This window comes from Dreissena polymorpha, chromosome 8 (genome assembly GCF_020536995.1).
Source record: "Dreissena polymorpha isolate Duluth1 chromosome 8, UMN_Dpol_1.0, whole genome shotgun sequence".
Lineage (NCBI taxonomy): Eukaryota > Metazoa > Mollusca > Bivalvia > Myida > Dreissenidae > Dreissena > Dreissena polymorpha.
Window position 1 is genome coordinate 49,189,899 of NC_068362.1, and position 22,856 is coordinate 49,212,754.

The window sequence follows — 22,856 nt, forward strand, 5'->3', positions numbered from 1 at the left end:
AGGCAAAGTTAAAGTTTTATATTAGAGGTCACAGTGACCTTGACCTTTGACCTAGTGACTCAAAAATGGGTGTGGCGTGTAGAACTCATCAAGGTGCATGTACATATGAAGTTTCAAAGTTGTAGATGGAAGCACTTTAATTTTAGAGCCAATGTAAAGGTTTTAGCACGACGTCGGACGGCGGACGACGAAGAGGCTATGACTATACCTCGGAGTTTTCTCCGAAAACAGCCGAGCTAATAATACAATCTTAAGGTCACCTACATTCAAAAGGCAACATATGAATACAGGCGCAAGTGTTTTCTTCATTCAAAATCGGGTCCGGTAACTTATACTTTTTCCAAATGGGAGCTAAAAATTCACAATGGAAGGTTAACAAAAAATATTTATTATTTAGATCTCAATATTTTGTTCATCTCCCATCCATATAAATCAATCTTAGTAAATATAATACTGGACACACTTGTATCCTTTATATTGAAGCATTTGTTAGCAAAACAACAATAATTTCCCAATTTTAGTCAAAACACCGCAAATTTTCCCAATCCAAAGGGACTCGGTCCCATTCCCCGAATGGTGAAAAAAAACACTTGGCGCAGTTCACCACAAAATGTCAAAGTTGTCCCACTATTACGTAGCATAAAGATGTATAAGTTATCATGTTTCTTTAAACATGTAGCACAATAATATACAACTTATATTTTAATAAAAACAGCCAGATTAATGACAACTAGATGTACATAATTTAGTATCAGTATAAAGCCATTGCATAATTTTGACTGGCCGCGTGTCATTTGAAAGCCATATTATCTCGTTCCGTCACTTTTCGTCACTGAAAAACTGACCGATTTTAGGGACCACTTCAGATAAAATATGTTTGTGCATTTGTGACTTTTGGTAGTCCCTCATTGTTTTTAGCAATGAAAGTATCCTTAAAGTCATCCTCTCCGGAACTAGAAAATATGGCTTTCAAATCACACAAGGCCAGTCCATATCCCGCAATGTTTTCAGCTGTTGGTCGCTTTAAAGTTTCTCTATGCAACAGCACGTCTAACAATATAATGTTCTTTGCCTTTAAGGCTTTTCATGACTTAAACAAACTGAATTATGGATTGCAGTAACAGTAAAGATGTGGGCCATATTGTCAGTAATTTTACATGTTTTAAGCAAAGATCCCAGTGCTTCAACATCATCAGGAGCACTGTGTGCGCTGCAGGTTGCCTGGAGAACACGTTCACTAGATCTTCCTGTTTGTGTGACTGTCCAGGATACGATTTTTGAAAACCGGCAAAGAGTCAACAAAACTGCTTACACAATTACAAAACGTTTCAAAACAGTGTGTGCTTAGCAATGCACTAACCAAAACCGGAAAATCAAACCTGCGCCCATTATGAGCAACACAAATGGCTCTGGGAAACTTTGCAAGCCACATCATACAATCATGTACAGAAGTTTTAATTGATACACTATCAACACTTCCACCATTTACACGCATTATGCCATGATCATCAACAGAGTTGCCAATCACTTTCTGAGCTTCGGAAGAAATTGGCACTGTTGTCTTCACATATGTCGAGAACTTACAACCCGTCTTCAAATGCACAGCAGCAATCTGAGTAATATCAGGCATTACTGTACCTCGAACTGAAATACAAAATTAACTTCACACAATGCTTATTTCATGAATTTTATAATTCCTCTTTAAGTTTCATTCTGACGCCTTATATGATCATTGGTTATGAGAAAAATCAATTTTCAGCACAACAAGCACAATACATATTACCAAGTCTTCGAACTCAAATTATCGCTTGTGAAAAGAATTCACCATTTATATGAATAGCTCATAATTTTAATATACCTATGCTCCTTCATAAGATTTATTTCTAAAAGTAATGAATTTATTATAAAAAATTGTAATATTTGAAATAGCTTTTAATATTTTCTAACCAAAAATCTTTAAAAAAAAATGTATTTTTACCAAACTATGAACACAGTGCCTTTAATAAAACTGTTATTATAAATATGTTTCATGTTCATCTGGAATAGGAAATAGGAAGACATTTGATGAGAAAAAAAACTAAAATTTGGCACCAGAATAGTCAATAACATTGTATTAAAAGTTAGTTTTTACACTTACTCCATTTCTTTCTCATAAGCATCAATGGCAGCCTTGTTAGACGACGCAGTTGAGATTTTCTTGATGGACTCCCCAGCACGAGCCTCCATCTTCTTAAGATTTCTATTTGCAATAAGCGTTATATTTAGAGTGGTTAGGAAGTTAATTACCTTCACCGGCATGGTTATATATTGTCAAAGGAATGGGAAACCGATTACAAAACTGACCATACTGTAATTTGTTTAGCAAAACCTCCAGCTCAACGAGTCAATCAATCTTCTTCCATCCCCAACCCACTTCTGCTTACTCTTTTCACGCCATTTAGAAAATGCGAATAGCTTTAACATGAGTCATTTTCACACAAATCGCCATCGCAGAGCTCGGTAAATGAATACTTGTTATCGAACACAACGTTGTCGATCGGTGTTTGCTTCTTTTTCGATTTTGCAAATCGCTCGCTTTTATTTCGCACTTTCATTTTGCTAAGAAAATGTCAACAACCGTGACGTCATGAACACAAATATTTTATGAAACGAATTAATTTTACTTATATTTGTATTGTATAGTTATTAAATGTTAAAAAGATAAGCAAATTTAACGCTTAAATAAAAAAATACAAATTTATTTCCTGTATTTAGTATAATTTCCGGACTTTACCGTAGATATCGCTTATAGCCGAAACGCTTTCCGAATACGGCGATATCGACCTACTATTCCCGATCTCACTAGGCACCTACTGCCTTAATAAGTGACTGTAGTGTAACGGTTATCAATAAAGCAATAAACCGTGTAATCGCTGTCGTCTTGTAAAATTGAAGAAAATACGCGTTTACCAAAACTCAGCAGCAAAAGTCTGCGCTATTGTTAGAAAAACCACAAAATAAATATATTTTGATTATATTTTGTTTTTATACAAAACCAGAAAGTTTCGCGTATTTGCCCAGTCCCTGTGATCTTTTCCCTGTGATCAGTTATTATTTAAAACAATTAGCTTCGCATTATTTGCAATAAATGTTGTAATAAATTTTATGGGCACAAATGCAGTACTTATTTACACTAATGAACACAAAAAATCACCACTATGCAAGATATTCTTAAAACAAAAATATACATTGATTCGTAAAATAACTTCTCCTCCCATAAGCGAAAAAAATGCATTACATACTAGTCGCCGCACTCCAGTGCGACGCCAATAAAAATAAAAAAGAGTTAAAGACTAGAAATAAGCATTTTCATATTTTACTTATTTCATTGCAATAACACTTAAACGTTATATTTCGGAACAACATTTAAATTAGTGACAACATTCTTTACAATAAATAACAGATTTACGTTGAATTGTTTTATAATATGAATACAAAGGCCGGGCACATTAGGTGTTCATATATCGCTTGCTTTGCCCTCTGTATCGAATATCGATTGTTATCTGACATCAATTTTAAGCGCGGTTAGTACCAATGTAAAAACGCTATAGATCCGCGTATCGCACGCTGACATTTTTAGCCAAATATATGTTTTTCGATAAGATGGTCAAATCCATGAACAAATAATGATTCAATATAAAATACATCAATATCATGTTAATGACACAACGCTTATGTATTGACATAATGTAACAAATCAGGGGCGGATCCATGATTACTGGTTGGGGGGTGGATATTGAAAGATTTGCTCAGGGCCCCTGGCGGGTGCCGGGCAAAGCTTACTAGAGGGTCCGGGAGGGGGGGGGGGGCGGAGCCCCCCCGGAAGCTCCAAGATTTTAGTGATTTTGAAGGCTTTGGCAACCACTCCTCGATCATGTCACGCCTGTGTTCTTTCATCAAAGTACCTTCTTATAATAACAAAGATGTGCATAGTTTACACGTAAAACGGATGGATATAGCCATTACTTTGGCGATTTTGGGGGATGGTGGCTTGCGCCGCGCCCGCCCCCCCCCCCCTTTGAACCGCCTATGCAAATACCCGTTCCAAATTTGAATACATCATAATTACTTATTATCCGTTATGAATGAAAGCTTCACGCACAGATGACGTCATAATGGGAACGGTTACTTTGGGCTTGCTTTTCAAATAGAGAAACACCGATTAAAACATTCAATAAACAGATTTCAATACATTTTGCTAAATAATGATGTGTTATAAATCGAGGACCCATGACGTACCATATCCCCATAATGATTAACCTACAAACATTCCTACAGAGGTCAACAGCAAGTGCATTTGCATTGTTGATGTTGAAAGAAGTTTGTAGACTGATCTTTATTTTCATCATGGCAGCCCTCTGCTACTTGGATGTTTGTTTGTTACGAATTCTGCGCTTGTCTGCAGTATGTGCACTGATGTTTATTTTTAGAATTGCAGCCTTCAGCTATCGTGGGTATCAGCATGGGTGCTGTTATATTCGTGTTCGGAGTAGTTGCTGGGCTGGTTTACAGGTACTTTTTCTATGCCCTATACTTCAAATACTACTAACATTTTCGAGTTTTTAAGGTATGTTAGGTATTTGGAACAACGGCCATGTTTCTCGCCAAACGAACATTGATATTTTGATTTGGCTAATTGACATAACAATTCAAAAAGAAACATGATCCATAATAACTGGAAATCAGTATGGAATGTAAAAATATATTTTTTTAACTTTTCATTTTTTAAGATTGTTAATTATTCCAACGAATACATCGTTTGTCTTCGTGTTGTGCAGACGACTGAAAGCTGAAGCAGAAATCCACAGTAAGTGGTGGCGCGTGCGCAGTGAGGACATCACCATGACAACGCAGTCGTCATTCTTGTCTAGCAGAAGTCATGTAAACTATTATGTTTTCATTATCAAATAAATAATTATGCATTCTTCTGCAACAATGTTATATCAAACTAAGAGCTTTCATTTCTTGACATTTACCGGCAATTAATCAGTACAATCTTTAGAAAATTCCTTTTTATATAGGCATACAAATAGATAGGAACATCGTCGGATGTCTACTGTACATCCCCATAACAAATAAGAACGTTATTGTTTTAGCGGTGAAAGTAATAGTGCAACCGTGTTATTAAATTTTATCATGGTTGAAGGTAAAACACATCAAATGTAATAACACGTTAGGATTAGTATCAGAAGTTTGTTATTAAAAAACAGCAGGGGCTATATTTAAAAGCTGCACTTTTTCAAGTTGTTCATTGAAAAAAAACTTAGCATGGTATAGTGTTGCATTATTAGATATTCAATAATTAAAATCATCCACAAACCGAATAATTTGCATCAGGTTTATGACATGAAAATGTAACGACACTCATTTAAAAAAAGTCAGTTTTGCGAATATCTATGGGTTTTTTCTCTTCAAGCATACATAGCTCGAATAGGGAGGACAAAACAAATGTTCCGGAAAAAAATGTATAACACAATCTTGTTTCCGATCTCAATGAAATATTCCATTTACTCCCAACAGTTCACCAAAACGCTATTTAAATGTATTATGATAACGTAAAGTGTATACTTTTATGGCAATGTTGTTTCACACTTATATTATATTGGCTAATTTGAACGGGAGGTGATGTACCGCTCCTCTTTTACTTGAACAACAGTTTCATGCTATTCCTGAAGAATAGGTTTGTATGAGTTTTCCTCTTAGATAATATTGGAACAAATTGATGTATACTATTGTTTATGCAAAGGTAATTTTGTGCTAACAATTTACAGTATTTATTGAGATATGCTCTGCTATTCTCAAAACATAGATATTATCGTGCTGTGCTCCAAGTTATACGTAACAAAAACTGTCGTTAACTACATAGGGTTTGCGTGTCATAGTCAGAACTAGAAACCCATGCCATAATGACATAATATTTTAGTTTTACTTTGTAGACTTGAACGTAGGTAACGACGACATGTTGGGTATTTTAATTTCTACTATCATTCGGCAGGTCGAATTTGATGATAGGTCGTTATCAATAGCAACACACGCAGCATGCTTTCAAACTGTGGGTGTGTATAAGGTAAATTCACTGCGTTTTCTATTTATTAATAAATGTAACTCGTTACTTATATGTTGGTTCAGTCTAAAACCAACACATATGAACAAATCAAGTACATCTGAACTGTTTTTTTATTATGTTCATATATATTACCACGAGTTCGAGGATACGACAACGTTAGATTTAAGCATTATTGAAACGACGTAATGCTTCTTACTTGGCATGCTTTCAAGACGATCATTTCTGATATCAAAGATGTGTTAAGCTTATATCTTTGTTTTCAATAAAAAAATGATACAGTAGAATCAGTATTGCGTAATGTTTAGCTAGTTTTGTGTTTTTGAATTTGTTTTTGTTTCTATCTAGGGTACGATGGTGTATGTGCGAAAACCGAAGGTCAAGTCCATATCGCTAGATAGAGCCTTCATGTTGGAAATGAAACACGTGGGCAAACATTTGAATTTAACAGGCAGTGGCAGATATTGTGACTATAAAAGATAGCAACTTGTTGTTTCGAAATTGGTTTCAATATACAAAAATACAAACTTAAAAAATAACATCAGCAAGTAACCGATATCAGGCATCCGCTCATCAACAATTAACCTATATCATGCATCCGCTGAGTGTTTATTTTAGCTAAGTGAACGATTTTCTGAACAGAACAACATTCGCCTATACAATACAAGACACTCCATACATCGAAATACTAAATATTAACACATGCGACATCACATGTAAACATGGGTTGCTTTGTTGTGATTTCAAAATATAATTGCATGATATTTTAACGTTTTCCTTGTGCAAGAAATGCAAGGTAATATTTGATATATACATGTAGCTACATTTTCTATCAACACTTACATTTACATATGCCCATATTATGGTTTAATTGTCAATAATTATCCGTTAAAGTTGTCTTAATTTAATATGTGTTTTATCAATGCAACATGTTTTATCTGATTATTTAGTATCCTTCAAGTTATCCACATATTTCAGATGCGTGACATCACATGCCAGAATCTTACCCGTCTGATTGGCGTGTGTCCGGACACAAACAATGTTTGTATCCTCACTGAGTATTGCTCTAGAGGAAGCCTACAGGTATATGAATAGACAACTATATAACCAGGTACATGAATATACAACTGCATAAACATGTATATGAATATACAACTGTATAACCAGGTACATGAATATACAACTGCATAAACATGTATATGAATATACAACAATATAACCACGTACATGAATATACAACTGCATAAACATGTATATGAATATACAACTATATAATCAGGTACATGAATAAACAACTGTATAAACATTTATATTAATATATAATTGTATAGTCAGGTACATGAATATACAACTGCATAAACATGTATATGAATATACAACTATATAACCAGGTACATGAATATACAACTGCATAAACATGTATATGAATATACAACTATATAACCAGGTATATGAATATACAACTGCATAAATATGTATATGAATATACAACTATATAACCGGGTACGTGAATAATTATACAACTGCATAAACATGTATATGAATATACAACTGTATAACCAGGTACATGAATATACAACTGTATAAACAGGTATATGAATATACAACTGTATAACCAGGTACATGAATATACAACTGAATAAACAGGTATATGAATATACAACTGTATAACCAGGGAAATGAATATACAACTGTAAAACCGTTCACACTTTGTTATCAAGTATTGCCTTGCAATGGGCATGATTCTTGCCTTTTATTTGCTTAATGGTCACATGCAAGTACAAGTGTCAAGCTCTCGCACGGTTTTGTCAAGCATACGTACCATATACAAATAATCAAGTCAAAATTTACATTGTATTAATTAATGTATCAGTTAATAAGAAATTCTTTATCGACAATTATTGCTTCTCATGTTTTTTTTTAAATAGAGATGAATATGTGTTTCCAATCTTCACCAGCAAGTGGGTTGAGTACACATATTAAATCAAGTGTAATGCGATTGCAATACTTAGTTACTGTTTTATATGTACATTTTTTTGAAAAAGCGAATCGATGAATTTATACCGCTGACAAAGGACAAATTGTATATTATAGTTTGAGTGTCATTAATGCATAAACTATAGATACCATTACAATAACACCGATACTATTTTAATGTGTTCACAAAAACTGGTTTCTGTTCTTGAACATACATTATTTGATTGAAATATATCTGATCAAGAGGTGAACGATTGCATAAATATATAGGTGGGTTGAACGTTCTGTGTTTGATGGACATCATTACGTCTGTGATTACAATTCTCCGTAAGTGAACACCTAAGGCTATTTAGGTGTCTTTTTTTTTATTGTACGCATATGGCTTTTCTGGAAACTCTGGTAATATACTAGTTATATCACCTAATGACCATATGTTATACATATGATTTAAGAGTGTAATCACTGATATTTTAAAGAGATCATATTTGTTGAACGTAGTGCACTTATATATCTACTGATTTTGCTAAATTATTAAAACAGAATTTATTCAATAATTGTAATTTGTGATAATCATTATGCAAAAATTAACGAGATGAAAAGATAGTGACCTCATTTTGTAAATTTGCATTACGTCACTTAATGTTTGAGTGATGTGTTGTGTCATTGTGTTTTTTAATTTTTGAAACACAATACACATTAAAAAAATGCGAAAATGAACGAATAGATAGAATATCAGGTAAGTGTTAAAACAGATGTACGTTTATTTATATTTTTCTTTTATTTATTTATTTTATTGACATTCATAGATTAGCAATGCTTTATACCACTGTTGAAATCTGATATGTGTTTGATCACATTTTACCATAGTTTTTTAATTGTAACATATAAATTATTTTTTAACACATCAAAATTCACTTTATTTTAGGACATCCTTCAGAATGAGTCTATTCAACTTGATTGGGATTTCAAACTGTCCCTTATCAACGACATCGTCGAGGTAGGGACACCATATAGGGAAGGCATAATACTGCAAACGATGGTTTTATATAGTTGAAGCTTAATGTCACATTCGTTTTCAAAACTATTAAATCAATGCAAAAAGGAATATTGTAACTCCAAATCTAGCAGCATTTTATTCGAAACAAGTCCACCAAAGTCGGTAGCATAACGTAACCAAAACTAACTAATTTGAATAACTTGAAGTACAATGCATTTAAAAAAAGGAGAAGCGGAAAGAAGAAAACAGAAAGAGCTTTAAATGTCGCACACATACATTATTAATATAGCACTTGCAAAAAGGTACGTTGTGTAGTCGAAACATCAATGATTCGTTTTTGTATATATATGGTTTGTAAATTTCGAAAAAGACAAACAATACGTTTACAGATATACATTTGCGACCAAAAAACAACAGAACCATCTTAATGTATTCCTCTACGATCATGCATTACATTATTTACCACATTTTATTATAATTTTAACAAAGCCCTTAGTTCTCTCAATAATTTACTTTTTACACAAAACACGGTATACTTTCAATTATTAGGTAAGTTAAATAATTGACGATTAACAAATGTCATTTAGTTCATCCAATTATTTTTAATTGACACATGTCATTTGGTACTTTCAATAATTTATAATAAATGTATGTAAAACATATCACTCACAGTTCAGGATATATTTAAAAAGGTTTCCATTATCTTAACCTATTAGATGTATGTTCCAGCCAATTTAATGTATTTTTAATGTAACGTTGATTTGAGTTTTTTTTAAGGACTTCCATGATAAGTTGCCTGCTTTGATTGCCAATTGGATAACTCATCTTTGTCAGGTCTGTCTATTATGTACATGTGGGGTGTTTATTCTGAACAGGGCATGCATTACTTGCACACCACTAGTATAGGCGTGCATGGACGACTAACTAGTTCCAGATGCGTGATTGACAGCAGGTTTGTCCTCAAAATAACCGGGTTCGGTCTAAATTTCATTAACGAGGTCCATGCGAAGAAACAGCACGTGGAAAACATGTACGGTAAGAAAAAGCAAGTACATTAATAATTAAAGTTGTTCGGTATAATTTTATGTTTGTTTTTGCGGTTCAATTTAAATTTATATGTAATCACAAAGGCATGCGAATAGATAACACATAATAATTTCTGAATAAGTTGACTGTAAACTTTAACACGAAACAAATAGAACCAGGCGTGGACAGAATGCCAGCAATAAATAGTCCTCTTTCAGCTAAAACTCTGAGCAAGTAAAGAATGCCCATCAAATTACATTGACCTTTAATTGTACATGAGTGAAATGAGACATCAAATCTATTTCCATTTCTCGCAGTTGTATTAATGAAAAGTTATAGTTGTTATATTCGTTGATTATATTAAACAGAGGTTTACACGTACATACTCTCCATTCTAAGTGTTAAATTCAGATAATTGTATAGAGTTTTCTTACAAACTGCAAATTGCATGTGTTAAATTCAGATAAGTTTATTGTGTGCACTTACACACTCCCCATTGTAAGTGTTAAATTCAGATAAAGTTAATGTGTGCACTTTCAAACTTACCATTGTAAGTGTTAATTTCAGATAAGTTTATTGTTTGCGCTTACACACTCCCCATTGGAAGTGTTTTATTCAGATAAGTTTATTGTTTGCACTTTCACAGTCCCCATTGTAAGTTTTGAATTCAGATAAGTTTATTGTGTGCACTGACACACTTTCCATTGTAAGTGTTGAATTCAGATGAGTTTATTGTGTGCACTTACACACTTCCCATTGTAAGTGTTAAATTCAGATAAAGTTATTGTGTGCACTTTCAAACTTACCATTGTAAGTGTTAAATTCAGATAGGTTTATTGTGTGCACGTACACACTGCCCTTCGTAAGTGTTAAATTCAGACAAGTTTATTGTGTGCACTTTCACACTGCCCATCGTAAGTGTTAAATTCAGACAAGTTTATTGTGTGCACTTTCACACTGCCCATCGTAAGTGTTGAATTCAGACAAGTTTATTGTGTGCACGTACACACTGCCATTTGTTAGTGTAAAACTCATATAAATTTACTGAGTGCACTTACACACTGCCAATTGTAAGTGTAAATTCAGATAAGTGTATTGAGTGCACATACACATTGTCAATCGAAAGTGTTATATTTAGATCAGTTTATTGAGTGCACTTACACACTGTCATTGTAAGTGTTATATTTAGAAAAGTTTATTGTGTGCACTTGAACACTCGCCAGTGTAAGTGTTTAATTCAGATAATTTTATTGTGCGCAATAAACACTGCCCAGTGGAAGTGTCAAATGCAGATAAGTTAATTGAGTGTACATACACACCTCACATTGTAAGTATTTAATTCAGATTAAGTTATTGAATGCACTTACACCCTGCCCATTGTAAGTGTTATATTTAGATACGTTTATTGAGTGCACTTACACACTGTCAATAGTAAGTGTAAAATTCAGATAAGTTGATTGAGTTCAATTAGCTTCTGCCCACTGTACGAGGTAAATTCAGATAAGTTTATTCAGTGCACTTACATACTGCCTATTGTACGTGTTAAATTCAGATAAGTTTATTGAGTGCACTTACGGACTGCCCATTGTATGTGTTCAATTCAGATAAGTTTATTGTGTGCACTTACACACTGCCCATTGTAAGTGTCAAATGCAGATTATTTAATTGAGTGCACACACACACTGCATATTGTAAGTGTTCAATTCAGATAAGTTTATTGAGTGCACATACAGTGCATATTGTATGTGTTAAATTCTGATAAGTTTATTAAGTGCATTTACTAATTGTCAATTGTAAGTGTACATGCAGATAAGTTTATCAAGTGCACTTACACACTGCAAATTGTAATGTTAAATTCACAAAAGGTTATTGCGAGCACATACAAACTGTCAATTGTAAGTGTTGAATTTAAATAAGTATATTGAGTGCACTTACACGTTTCCCATTGTAAGTTCGAGATTCAGATAAGTTTATTGAGTGCAATACTATCCTGCTTATTGTAAATAATAAATTTAGAAACGTTTATTGAGTGCACTTACACACTGCATATTGTAAGTGTGAAATTCACAAGAAACACTACGAGTCTATGCGAGTGGTTCATAGTTTTGTTCAAAGTGAGGAAAAACCCACCAATGTATATCTTACCTAAAAGATAAACTTCATAGTATGATAGAAAATATGTAGTCAAGAAATTTATAAAATTCGAGCCATTGCCGTGGCCGTTATAGCCTTATCTATTTAACGCTGAAAGAAGCAAAGTTTTCTACACGTTTTTAATACGTGATAATGTACGCCTGATTTGAAGAGCTGTGATACAATCGGTTACATCTTAAAGCATTTTTAGGAATTTGCAACTTTCCCGACCAAACAATTGTGATGGTCGATTTTAAAGCCATTTTACATGGATATACAAATATGATGCGAACCGAAACTTTACTAAGAAATAGTGCATGTGTGCTTAATATTTTGTAACCCAGTTTACGCGTGAAACTTTTAATATTACAAACCGAGCAACGATGAGCTAAGATATAATCAAATAAGGTCTGGTTTATGCATAAGTCAAACCCATTTAAGCGTAATTCTCATTTAAAAAAACACCGTTTTTTAAATGCCAACGTTTTGTCCGTTTAAGCAAGTCGCTAAGAAAGTTTGTCAATAATGTAATATGCTATATTACGTTTGTAACTATATCTTTATGATAATCTTTCTTACTTTGATACTTTTTCACGTCCTTAGGTCTATCACAATATGATACCAACGTCGTCATTTTCAAACCACTCACTTCTTTAGCAACTGTAACATGTTGCACATAACCATTGCATTGCTTATCCTGTTTAAACAAAATGGCGTACTCATATCTTATATAATATTCTTGGTAATATATTATATTTTGTTTTTAATTATATATTAGTATATATGAGGTCACCTGACTTTCTATAGTTGCACACAGAGGAAATGATTGACAAACCTGTCACCGGGCAACATATAGCCCGATGTCTAGACTAAGTTTCATAGTTTCTATTTATTTATGTTTAATTATTAAATAAAGGTTTATTAAATGTTTAGTAAACGTTATAAAGGTCGTACACTACGCTAACGTTTCCGCTTATAACTATATCAAGTTTTCTTCATTATCATTCGACTTTTAAAAATATACAGTCAGAAAAACGTTTATGATCCTCCAAGAAAACTTTGGTAGGAGACTTAAACATAATACCAAAGACATGCTTTAACTCAAACAAAACGGATCGCCATTTAAGGTATACATTTATAAATCAAATGCATTTATTCAAATCGGCTTGATATATTTATTTTCGTAGTTAGTTTGCCAGAGCTGCTATGGATGGCTCCGGAACACCTCCGAGTGTATCCTCCGCGACAAATCTCCCAATCAGGAGATGTTTACAGCTTCGCAATTATTTTGTACGAGATGTGCACGAGAACTGAACCTTACACCGCCGAGATCTGGTACCAATCTTTAGATGGTGAGTTGCTTAAAATGTCAATCGTGTATAGGTTCACTATAGTCTCAATTGACTTCTTTTTTAACACCTCTGTCACTAGATGGGTACTGGATTTCTTTCTTATGTAATATATATTTTAATAAATCATATATATTTTCGTATGTGTATGTAGTTGTTAAAAATGCAATGAAATATTCAGTTTGAACAACAACAACCACATGTTATCGCATTTACACTATAAGAGTTTCCAAAATTATGTCAGAACCATCGGTATCGCACAACGCCGATATAGAAGAATTTCATCCAGACCAATACGTGTCCTGAATATATCATTTGTATATAGATACCATTCGAAGAATTAAACGTGGTGGCACAAGCGTCCGTCCTACTCTAAAAGAGGAGGAGCATTTGCCCAGTATCGTCAATCTCACCACGTGTTGCTGGCTTGAAATTCCAACGGAACGACCGTCATTTTCGAACGTGAGGAAAGTCATAAAAGGCATACGTATTAAGAGGTAAATAAGCTCATTAGACGTAAAATGCATCTGATCACTTACGGTAAACATGCTAATTTTATATAAAAATCGAATAAAAGCCAAATATAAAATAAGGGAATAATGTAGTAATAATATTACCGAAATATATAAGGCGTTTGTCATTTTTTAAATAAAAGAATTGTTGTAGATTTTGTTTCAATTTGAACGATAAATCAAAATCATAGTCTCACCTCATATGTCTTACAGCTTTCCTCGTAATAAAAATAACAATTGCGAATCATTTTAGCTGCTAACCATTTGGTAAATTGAAACGAGCATGTTTTATGAAAAACATATCGTATTCTTAAAAAGCAGGGCGTGGAAAAACAAACAACATCATGGTTTACAACATACAATGTAAATAGGTCGCGACAAGTTTCCGTCGTTTAAATGACCGCAGTTGCATAATATATAGAAGGGACACATACATGAATATTGGTATTGTTTGGCCGCATTGAAATGTTAAATGGTGAATCATCTTTGAATTACATTTATAATACCTCTTTTTCAACAAAATACAAATAAAAGCAATTACACATTTTAAAGTATGTTGAAAAAGTTGCACAGATTTTTTTCGACGAATCGTCATTTCTATTTACACACCGTACTTCAGCTTACAAAAACTTTAATAACAAAATGTATTATCATTTCAAGTATGTTTTAATATAGTGCTGTTGCGAAAATTACATATATACATATAAAGTTATTTATCACATGCTATACCCTGTTTCGAATGTAATACAACCATAACATTTTTTATATAACACATGATTGTGTAATACAAAATTTTTAAGCGTTTTCATTTTGCTGAAATGACGTTGCAATGTCAAATGACGTCACGAAATGTAAACAACATTCGGGATTTGTCATTATGTTTGCGTAAATATTTATTTAATTCGCTCATTTAAAAGCATGTGATATAAAAGATCTGACACTCGTTGTCAAATCATACCATATTTTATTAAACTCGTCCAGAAAATTCGTTAGTAAGCTCGCCAAAGGCTCGCTTAGTAACACAATTCCTGAACTCGTTTAATAAAATATGGTATGATATGACAACTCGTGCCAGATCCTATATTTATTGCATTCCGTCCGTTGTTTTGGCACATATGCTTGGCTTTATAGGAGTGTAAATGATTGAACACAAACAGTTATTTTAGACAATATTTATTGTGTGTTTGTAATTGTGTGTATCATAAACTATTTCAGGGACGTAAACGCTTCGCACAACGTATTGGACGTTCTTTTGAAGCGAATGGAGCAATACGCCAACAATCTGGAAGGTCTTGTTGAGGAGAAGACACAGGCGTTCATAGAAGAGAAGAAACGATCTGAGGAGCTGCTCTACCAAGTATTGCCAAAGTACGTGTACCGGAGTACGGTTGATGTTAAATTAAAAAAAAAGTTGTAACACACTTACCGCACAATTTTTCTGATTTAAATCGTCCGCGATTTTACATTAAGGTTTAGGTACGTCATTTTTTAGTGTATATGAGTAGCTTTTAAAATATTTTCTGACATATATTGGTTTTACTATATCATCGACTTTAATTCACACTTGATCGGAACAAATAATATTTCACGAAACATACGTATTTTATATTGTTTTAATCAAATACAGACAAGCATACAACAATATACACCATATGTGCAGCTATGTTTTACTAATACACATTGACACAATAAATGTTAAATATAGAGAGGATAAGGTTTTGTATTACCAGGAGCGTTGCAAATCAGCTTCGAATAGGGAAGTCTGTTAACCCAGAATCCTTTGACAGTGTTACTATATATTTCTCGGATATCGTTGGCTTTACGTCAATATCAGCAGTGAGCACTCCATTTCAGGTAAGCGTTCAATATAATGGCCTATGTTTTTTCGAATATAATGGACTGTACAATTCGTCAGTTGTTGCTTTTGCTTGCAGTTTATTAAACCTATGTAGCTTGAGTCATTATACAGGCTTTCATATGAATTCCATATCAAATCAAACTTTATCAGTAGTGCGCTTCACAAGGCTGTTCAAAGGCCTATACAAGTATATAAAAAAAATTGAAGTAACATTAATACTTTAAATCAACGAATATTTCGCAAGACATTTAGTAAAAATAAGTTAACCAATTAACAAATAGTGTTCCTCGTAGCAATAGCCAACATTTCAACGCTAGATGTGGTCTCGTTACATATATTTTACGAGATATAAAATGCTCGGTTTTATTTTTTGTGCGACAATATATTCCATGTTAATGTCCCGCACCGATATCCGAACATTTACGAGCGAAAACGTGACTGGCTTCGGGCAGCGTCGGCAGTACGACGTATTCATGAGAACTACGTCGTGCTTCAGAAGCTGCCCGAAGCCAATCTCGCGTTCGCTCGTAAATGTTCGGATATCGTAGCCGGTAATTCACCTGGAATATATTGTGACACCTAAAAATAACAACCGAGCATATTGTATCGAGTTATATCTATGTTACTAGACCACATCAAGCGTTGAAATGTTCGCTATTGCTATAAGGAGCATTGATTTTGATGTGTTAACTGTATTTTTGAATTATTTTACAAAATATTCGTTCAATTTAAGTGTTATTGACTTTTTCTCATGCACAATATACACTTATTGCTGTTTCTAAGAAATATAAAATGTATATGCATTGTAGAAAAACTTTAAATTTCACGCCATTAAATTCAGGAATTCTGTGAAATGACTGCTTTACTAAGGGAATTTACGAGAGGCCTGTTATTTTTTCAGGAAATGCGAGAAATTAATAAAAAATGTGTGAAGTGTCCTTGTTTATAAAAGAATTCATAAAACTAACAAATTAAGCGCACCCGATGTTAATCTTTCTTTAAAGACGTTATTTTATCACATGCTATACCCTGTTTCCAATGTAATACAACCATTACATATTTATTTTATATTACACATGTGTAATACAACATTTTTATGCGTTTTCATTGACTTCGTTTTCGTTTATTGACCAATCGCATTTTGTTATTTTGCTTTGTAAAAGCCGAGGCATTCCAAATGACGTCAGGAAATGTAAACAATATTCGAGATCTATCATTATGTTTTCGTACATATTTATTTAATTTGCTCATTTAAAAACATGTGATAAAAAAGATCTGACACTCGTTGTCATATCATACCATATTTTATTAAACTCGTCCAGGAAATTCGTTAGTAAGCTCGCCAAAGGCTCGCTTACTAACAAAATTCCTGAACTTGTTTAATAAAATATGGTATGATATGACAACTCGTGCCAGATCCTATATTTATTAATTAAAGGTGTCAGTTTGATAAGATGTGAGAAAAATATCTCTAATCTACTTCTAATTGACCAACCCTTATAGACGTGAGCGCCTTTAAATAAGGGGCCAAAACCGCCTGGTGCATGTTTATTTTGCAATAAACAAGTTGTCAGTATGGGGTTTTCCATGAGATTAATCTAATATAATGGGATATGTAGTGCATCAATTATTTACATTTTTATTCTTCAGAAGAGATGTCAGACTGATTTATATAAGAACTTTCATATTTTGTTCCATATGTGTATTAACTTAATAACAACAGTGTTCAATATCTTATTAAAGTGCATTCTGATGCATAATTTCAAAGATGATTCCGATAAAAGATGAAGTGTTGCGAATTAGTATGCTTTGTTTATTGTTCAAATAAATATAAATTAATTATTGTTATGCTGTTCAATACCAATTCGGTTGGATAAACGGAAATTTAAGTAGCGTATTTCCGGTTTTTGCTTAAATGTGCATAACATATAATAAAAATCTATACTCTTAAAAAGCAGGACATTGAAATATGCTGTGATAAAAAAACTTTACTATAATCTGTATCAATTTTGTTTTTTTTTATTATTCGTCGTTGCAGGTGGTTGAATTCTTGAATGACCTTTACACTTGTTTTGACACTATTATCGAACATTACGACGTGTACAAGGTGGGTTTCATAATGTGAAATGTTCACACATAGTTGCTGACATTAGCCCATACATTTTAAGTGTTATGACGCTATATTTATGTAACTTTATACTGATAAATTTTCGTTAATCTTGTATGCATGTTTTGTAAGAAATATGTAAAACATTGTTTTTGCTGTCAATTTTGGAGAGACGTTTGCCTATTCTTTTTCGTTAATTGCATTATTACATACATTATTACAAAATGTATTCGTTACATTTTTTATCCATTGCATGGTTGTTTTGATCAAGTCGATACAAAATGATGGTGCATTTTACATTTTTTTGTGCATTCATTAAACATAAACGCAGGTGGAAACTATTGGCGACGCCTATATGGTCGTTTCCGGGATTCCGGAAAGAAACGGGACTGAGCACGTGCGACAGATTGCCCGCATGTCGCTGACAATTCTGAGGAGCGTGCGGCAGTTTATGATACGCCATATGCCGGAAACACCGCTTAAGGCTCGGATAGGACTGCATTCTGGTACACACATCTATATACACATATAAACGAACTGGAATTTATTTCACTTCTCCGTTGGTCTGTTGGTCCGTCCCTTATCTTTGACTGATGGGTGGATCTCGCTCCAACGCAAATAGATGAATTAATTTTATACGTTAATTCTCGTTAAGAATTACATCGAAGCTTCTACTAGTTTTGTAAAAATGATGGCCCTTTATCAGTTGCCCAGGTTTAATCTCCGCGTTTACAAATGGCTGGATCTCGCTCAAACGTTCTTAGTTGAATAATCTTAATATGCATCTTTATATGTAGATTGCCAAAATAAAAGCAATTTTGGCTGCAATATTGTTTTGCAGCATAATGGCCCGTTCTTCCACTATATAATATATAGTAAAAAACTGTGTGTTTAAATCCTCTTATATTAAAAAATAAATGTCACTCAGACTTTCACAGTTGAATGACCTTAATCTGCAGATGATTGGAACGAAAGAAATAATGCCCGTTTTTTGAGTTTTTGCAGAATGATGGCCCTTTTTCTGTTTTTTTATATATCCCAAATGTTGAGTTTTCAAATAATATTTCCATGCTTATTAGATCTCTTTGAAAATTCCACAATTAAATAACCTTAATGTGTAGAAGGCCTTAAAGAAACGAAATACCGGGGGGGGGGGGGGGGGGGGTAATTCTTATGCAACTCGTTTCAGCAGAATAATGGCCATGTGTCTGATTTTCAACTATGATATATTTCAAATAGTTATGTGATTTTAACATTTTATCGACATCTTTAAAATAAAATTCCAAATAATTTCTAGAATATCTAAAGTATTTGAATTAAGAATATTATCCAATATTTCCTAATATGCACGTTTCTGCTCTCTTATAACAACACACAGGCCCAGTGTGCGCGGGAGTCGTGGGTCGTAAAATGCCCCGCTACTGTCTCTTCGGGGACACGGTCAACACCGCCAGCCGAATGGAGTCTAACGGAAAAGGTATGGCTAAAATATTAATTTACTTTATTCGATACGTTCTTAACTGACTGTGTGTATTCTGTTGTGCTTAATTAAAAATGCTGACCACACGTCCGTTTTTCAATAATGTTATGTATTGTTTCAAAATTTGGGTTGCAACACCTCTTAGTGCTTCGTGAATTTGCTAAAACTTATTAAATAACCTTATTGAGTAGATGATTGCTGATAAAGAAATTTGAACTGCGACCTGTTTCAGCTGAATTATCCACTTTTGCGTGGTTTTATGGTACCGAGTCATTTGCCGATATGTTAAGTGCCGACTGACCAACTTGTATGTACATATATAACTTTAGTTTAGTTGAACAAATATTTAATTTAATCAAATAAGCATGCGATCATAAAAAGCAACATGATACATTTGACAAAGTTTACAAACTTCGTATATCAATACTACATTATGAATTGCACCGTAAGTCAATAAGATAATACAAGTACTTAAATAGACCTGCTGCAATTAGTGAAGAATACAGTTGAAGGTTATGTATGAGGTTATGGTAAAAAAAAAACATGTATAAATTACACATCATTAAGGTAGTAAAGTAAAGCGTCATAATAGACGGGCTTACGCAAAGTGGTGTATGTACCATATGGTTGTGAAGAGATTGAGACTATAGACTGATAGAACAAGAAAGCTCGAATACAATAAACAGCAGCTTGGCAACGGTTACTACTTTAGATCGGTAACCGGAAGGAAATAAGATACAATCTGTGAGTGTCACGAATGTAGGCCTTAACATATTAAACTATTGCTGAATTAGTTTCATACTTTAAATTTGTAAGACCAAATCGAGAAGGAGTTGAACTGTCAATGGGCGGAGTGCAGACAGGCTTTTAAATAGAATTATTATTTTACCACGATAGAAACGAAAAGATAAGATATATTGAAGTATCTTCGATTTTACCACATCGACAACTAGGGGTATCCAGAAAATCTTCGTTAATGAATACTCATTTAAGCTGAAACAATACATTTGTCGTCTTCCATAATATATACTGAACATTTCCGTCGCCTTAAATAATAATTAATTTACTTTTCTTGCATCCTTGTTTAGCTTCGAAAACAGAGAGAGACGAAGCTGATCTTGTATCAGCTGAAAGATAGTTACATAAGGTTATACATGTAGTTATTTGATTGTGGAAAACGGTTTAATACACAATTATGTTGTACGGCTGGTTGTATTTCAGCAATGAAGATACATATAAGCGACGAAACTAAGACGCTTCTGAAAAGTTTTAATACGTTCGTTATAGAAGAACGGGGAAAAATTGAGGTTAAGGTAAGGAAAGGTTTCATTTGTTTGTACGAAATCAATATTTTGTTTTTATTTCCTCTGTTTCTTGTGTTTGGTTACTTTCTAGCATCGGTGTTAGCTATAAATCACGTATCTAATATTAATTTATTTGTTTGTAAAGGTCAATCATTTCTCTAATATTAACAAAGGTTGGCTCACGTGTTCCATATAAAGCTTCATTGTATGATTAGAGTTGGGAACATAGTTATGCATAATGTTTGACCGAGAAACACGAGGCCCAGATCAACAGTCGGCCTAGATATTGTCAATACAAACATTCTTACAAAGGTTCATCAAAATTGAGTCATAATTGTGGCCTCTCTAGTAGTAACAAGGTTTTTCCAAGATTTTACATGCGATCATAGTTTTTCTATGCGATGCAAGTGACCCAGATATGCAGTCGTCCTAGCAATTGTCAAAGTAAACATTCTTACCAGGTTTCATAACGGTGTAGTCATAAAAGTTGCCTATGGAGAAGTTTTGATCTTATGAACTATATTTTGGACGCATGGTTCATAGACTTAACCCCGGTCTAGATAGTGTCATGATAAGCAGTCTTATATGATTTAATCAAGATTGGATAAAAACATGAGGCATCTAGATTGCTCACGATTAAAATTAGACGATCCATCCACACACTTCAGAACGCACACCGAACGCCTAACATTCGTCGTTCCGATGCGTGTTACCAAAAAACTAGGGCTACGCCCTCGTGGTTTAATTCCAACGCATCGGAACTCCAAACCGTTGGTAATTACCGCAATAACCAACGCTTACACGTCGATTATTTCTTAAATAACTCTTAAAACACGTATCCGCAACTTAAAAATAAATTGATATTCCAATTTAGTTTATTTACTTAAATATACATACAGTTCTCAATGTAGCTGTTGTCCAAATATTAAAACCAAATTGTATGAAACAACTTATGGACGGAGATTAACCAAGTTGTATAAGTTTTAATTTCCTATAGTTATACAATTTGCGCACTTCTATTAGGCTTTGAATTTTAGTGCTTTTTAATTGTCTCAATAAATCTAGTTTTTAATTTATTCGAAAAATGTATGTTAATATAAAAGCGATGTGGAACAAAGTTCGCTCTTTTGTTGTACGTTTTACTGTTTTTTTTTTCACGTTGGGTTCTGTTTTCAAGCAAGTAGTAAATCCTCAAAATTATTTACACAACTTATACTAGCGTAAACACACACTTGTTTGGACCGAAAAGAGTTGTATAGTGATACTTTGAGCTTAAGCCATATTTATCCGATTTCAAATAAGAAGACTGGAAATAGTGTCCATTCCGAGATAACACAAACTTAGACTTAAGGGAAAATGATAGAATAGAGTTTAGTTTTTAATAATACAGATGCGAAACACATTATCATAATAATAATAATAAAACAAAATTGCACTATTCTGTACGTTGCGATTTGCAGGGGAAAGGTTCCATGACGACGTACTGGTTGGTCGACGAGATAACAAGACAAAACGATGGATTTGCCCTTCAAATGCCATTTACGTTACGCTGATGAAATACGTTAAGGGACAAGACGACGGCTTATATTAGTCTCCAGTCATCCAGTTTTCATTTATATATCTGTCATGTGTTTGTTTCAAGATGAAGAGCTCGGAATAATAAGTTCGTGTCTTAAAACCATAGAAAAATGTTTGCTTACTTTCGTTGCCTTGTGGAAAATGGATGTTGAACTATCATTATTCGTCATGATACATAATAGTTGTGCATGTGTATAAAAAGACAAATCTAAGTTTGTTTTCATTTTTGTCATTGATCTCAAAGTCCCATTTTGTAACCTGGCTATTTAAACCACATTATGAGACTGTCTGTCAAACAACAAACACAACTCAAACCTATTTCCATTTGCCGGTTTTTTTGTAACTAGCATATGGGTTATGTCATATTTACACCAAATGTTATTTACATGTATTCAATGGTCTTTAAATAATGGTCCATGGTAAAGATTGTGC

The 22,856-nt window shown here is 33.5% G+C and overlaps 1 protein-coding gene across 1 annotated transcript; it reads left to right on the top strand.

The window, feature by feature from the left end:
- Positions 1-4,501: 4,501 nt before the first annotated feature.
- On the top strand, positions 4,502-22,491 carry LOC127840511 (atrial natriuretic peptide receptor 1-like). Its single transcript, XM_052368927.1, has 16 exons — positions 4,502-4,551; positions 4,818-4,920; positions 6,452-6,529; positions 7,082-7,186; positions 9,006-9,077; positions 9,953-10,112; positions 13,424-13,588; positions 13,911-14,047; positions 14,469-14,510; positions 15,332-15,465; positions 15,828-15,951; positions 17,994-18,062; positions 18,394-18,568; positions 19,441-19,539; positions 20,764-20,855; positions 22,307-22,491. The coding sequence occupies exons 1-16, from the start codon at positions 4,502-4,504 to the stop codon at positions 22,397-22,399; spliced, it is 1,698 nt and encodes a 565-aa protein (XP_052224887.1). The 3' UTR covers positions 22,400-22,491.
- Positions 22,492-22,856: the final 365 nt, after the last annotated feature.

What these genes read in the sequence shown, in the direction of transcription:
- LOC127840511 (XM_052368927.1), top strand. Translation starts at nt 4,502, where the DNA reads ATGGGTGCTGTTATATTCGTGTTCGGAGTAGTTGCTGGGCTGGTTTAC. An exon ending in CTGGTACCAATCTTTAGATG is followed by an intron (nt 13,589 to 13,910) that starts GTGAGTTGCTTA and finishes ATTTGTATATAG; the next exon opens with ATACCATTCGAAGAATTAAA. An exon ending in AATGGAGTCTAACGGAAAAG is followed by an intron (nt 19,540 to 20,763) that starts GTATGGCTAAAA and finishes GTTGTATTTCAG; the next exon opens with CAATGAAGATACATATAAGC.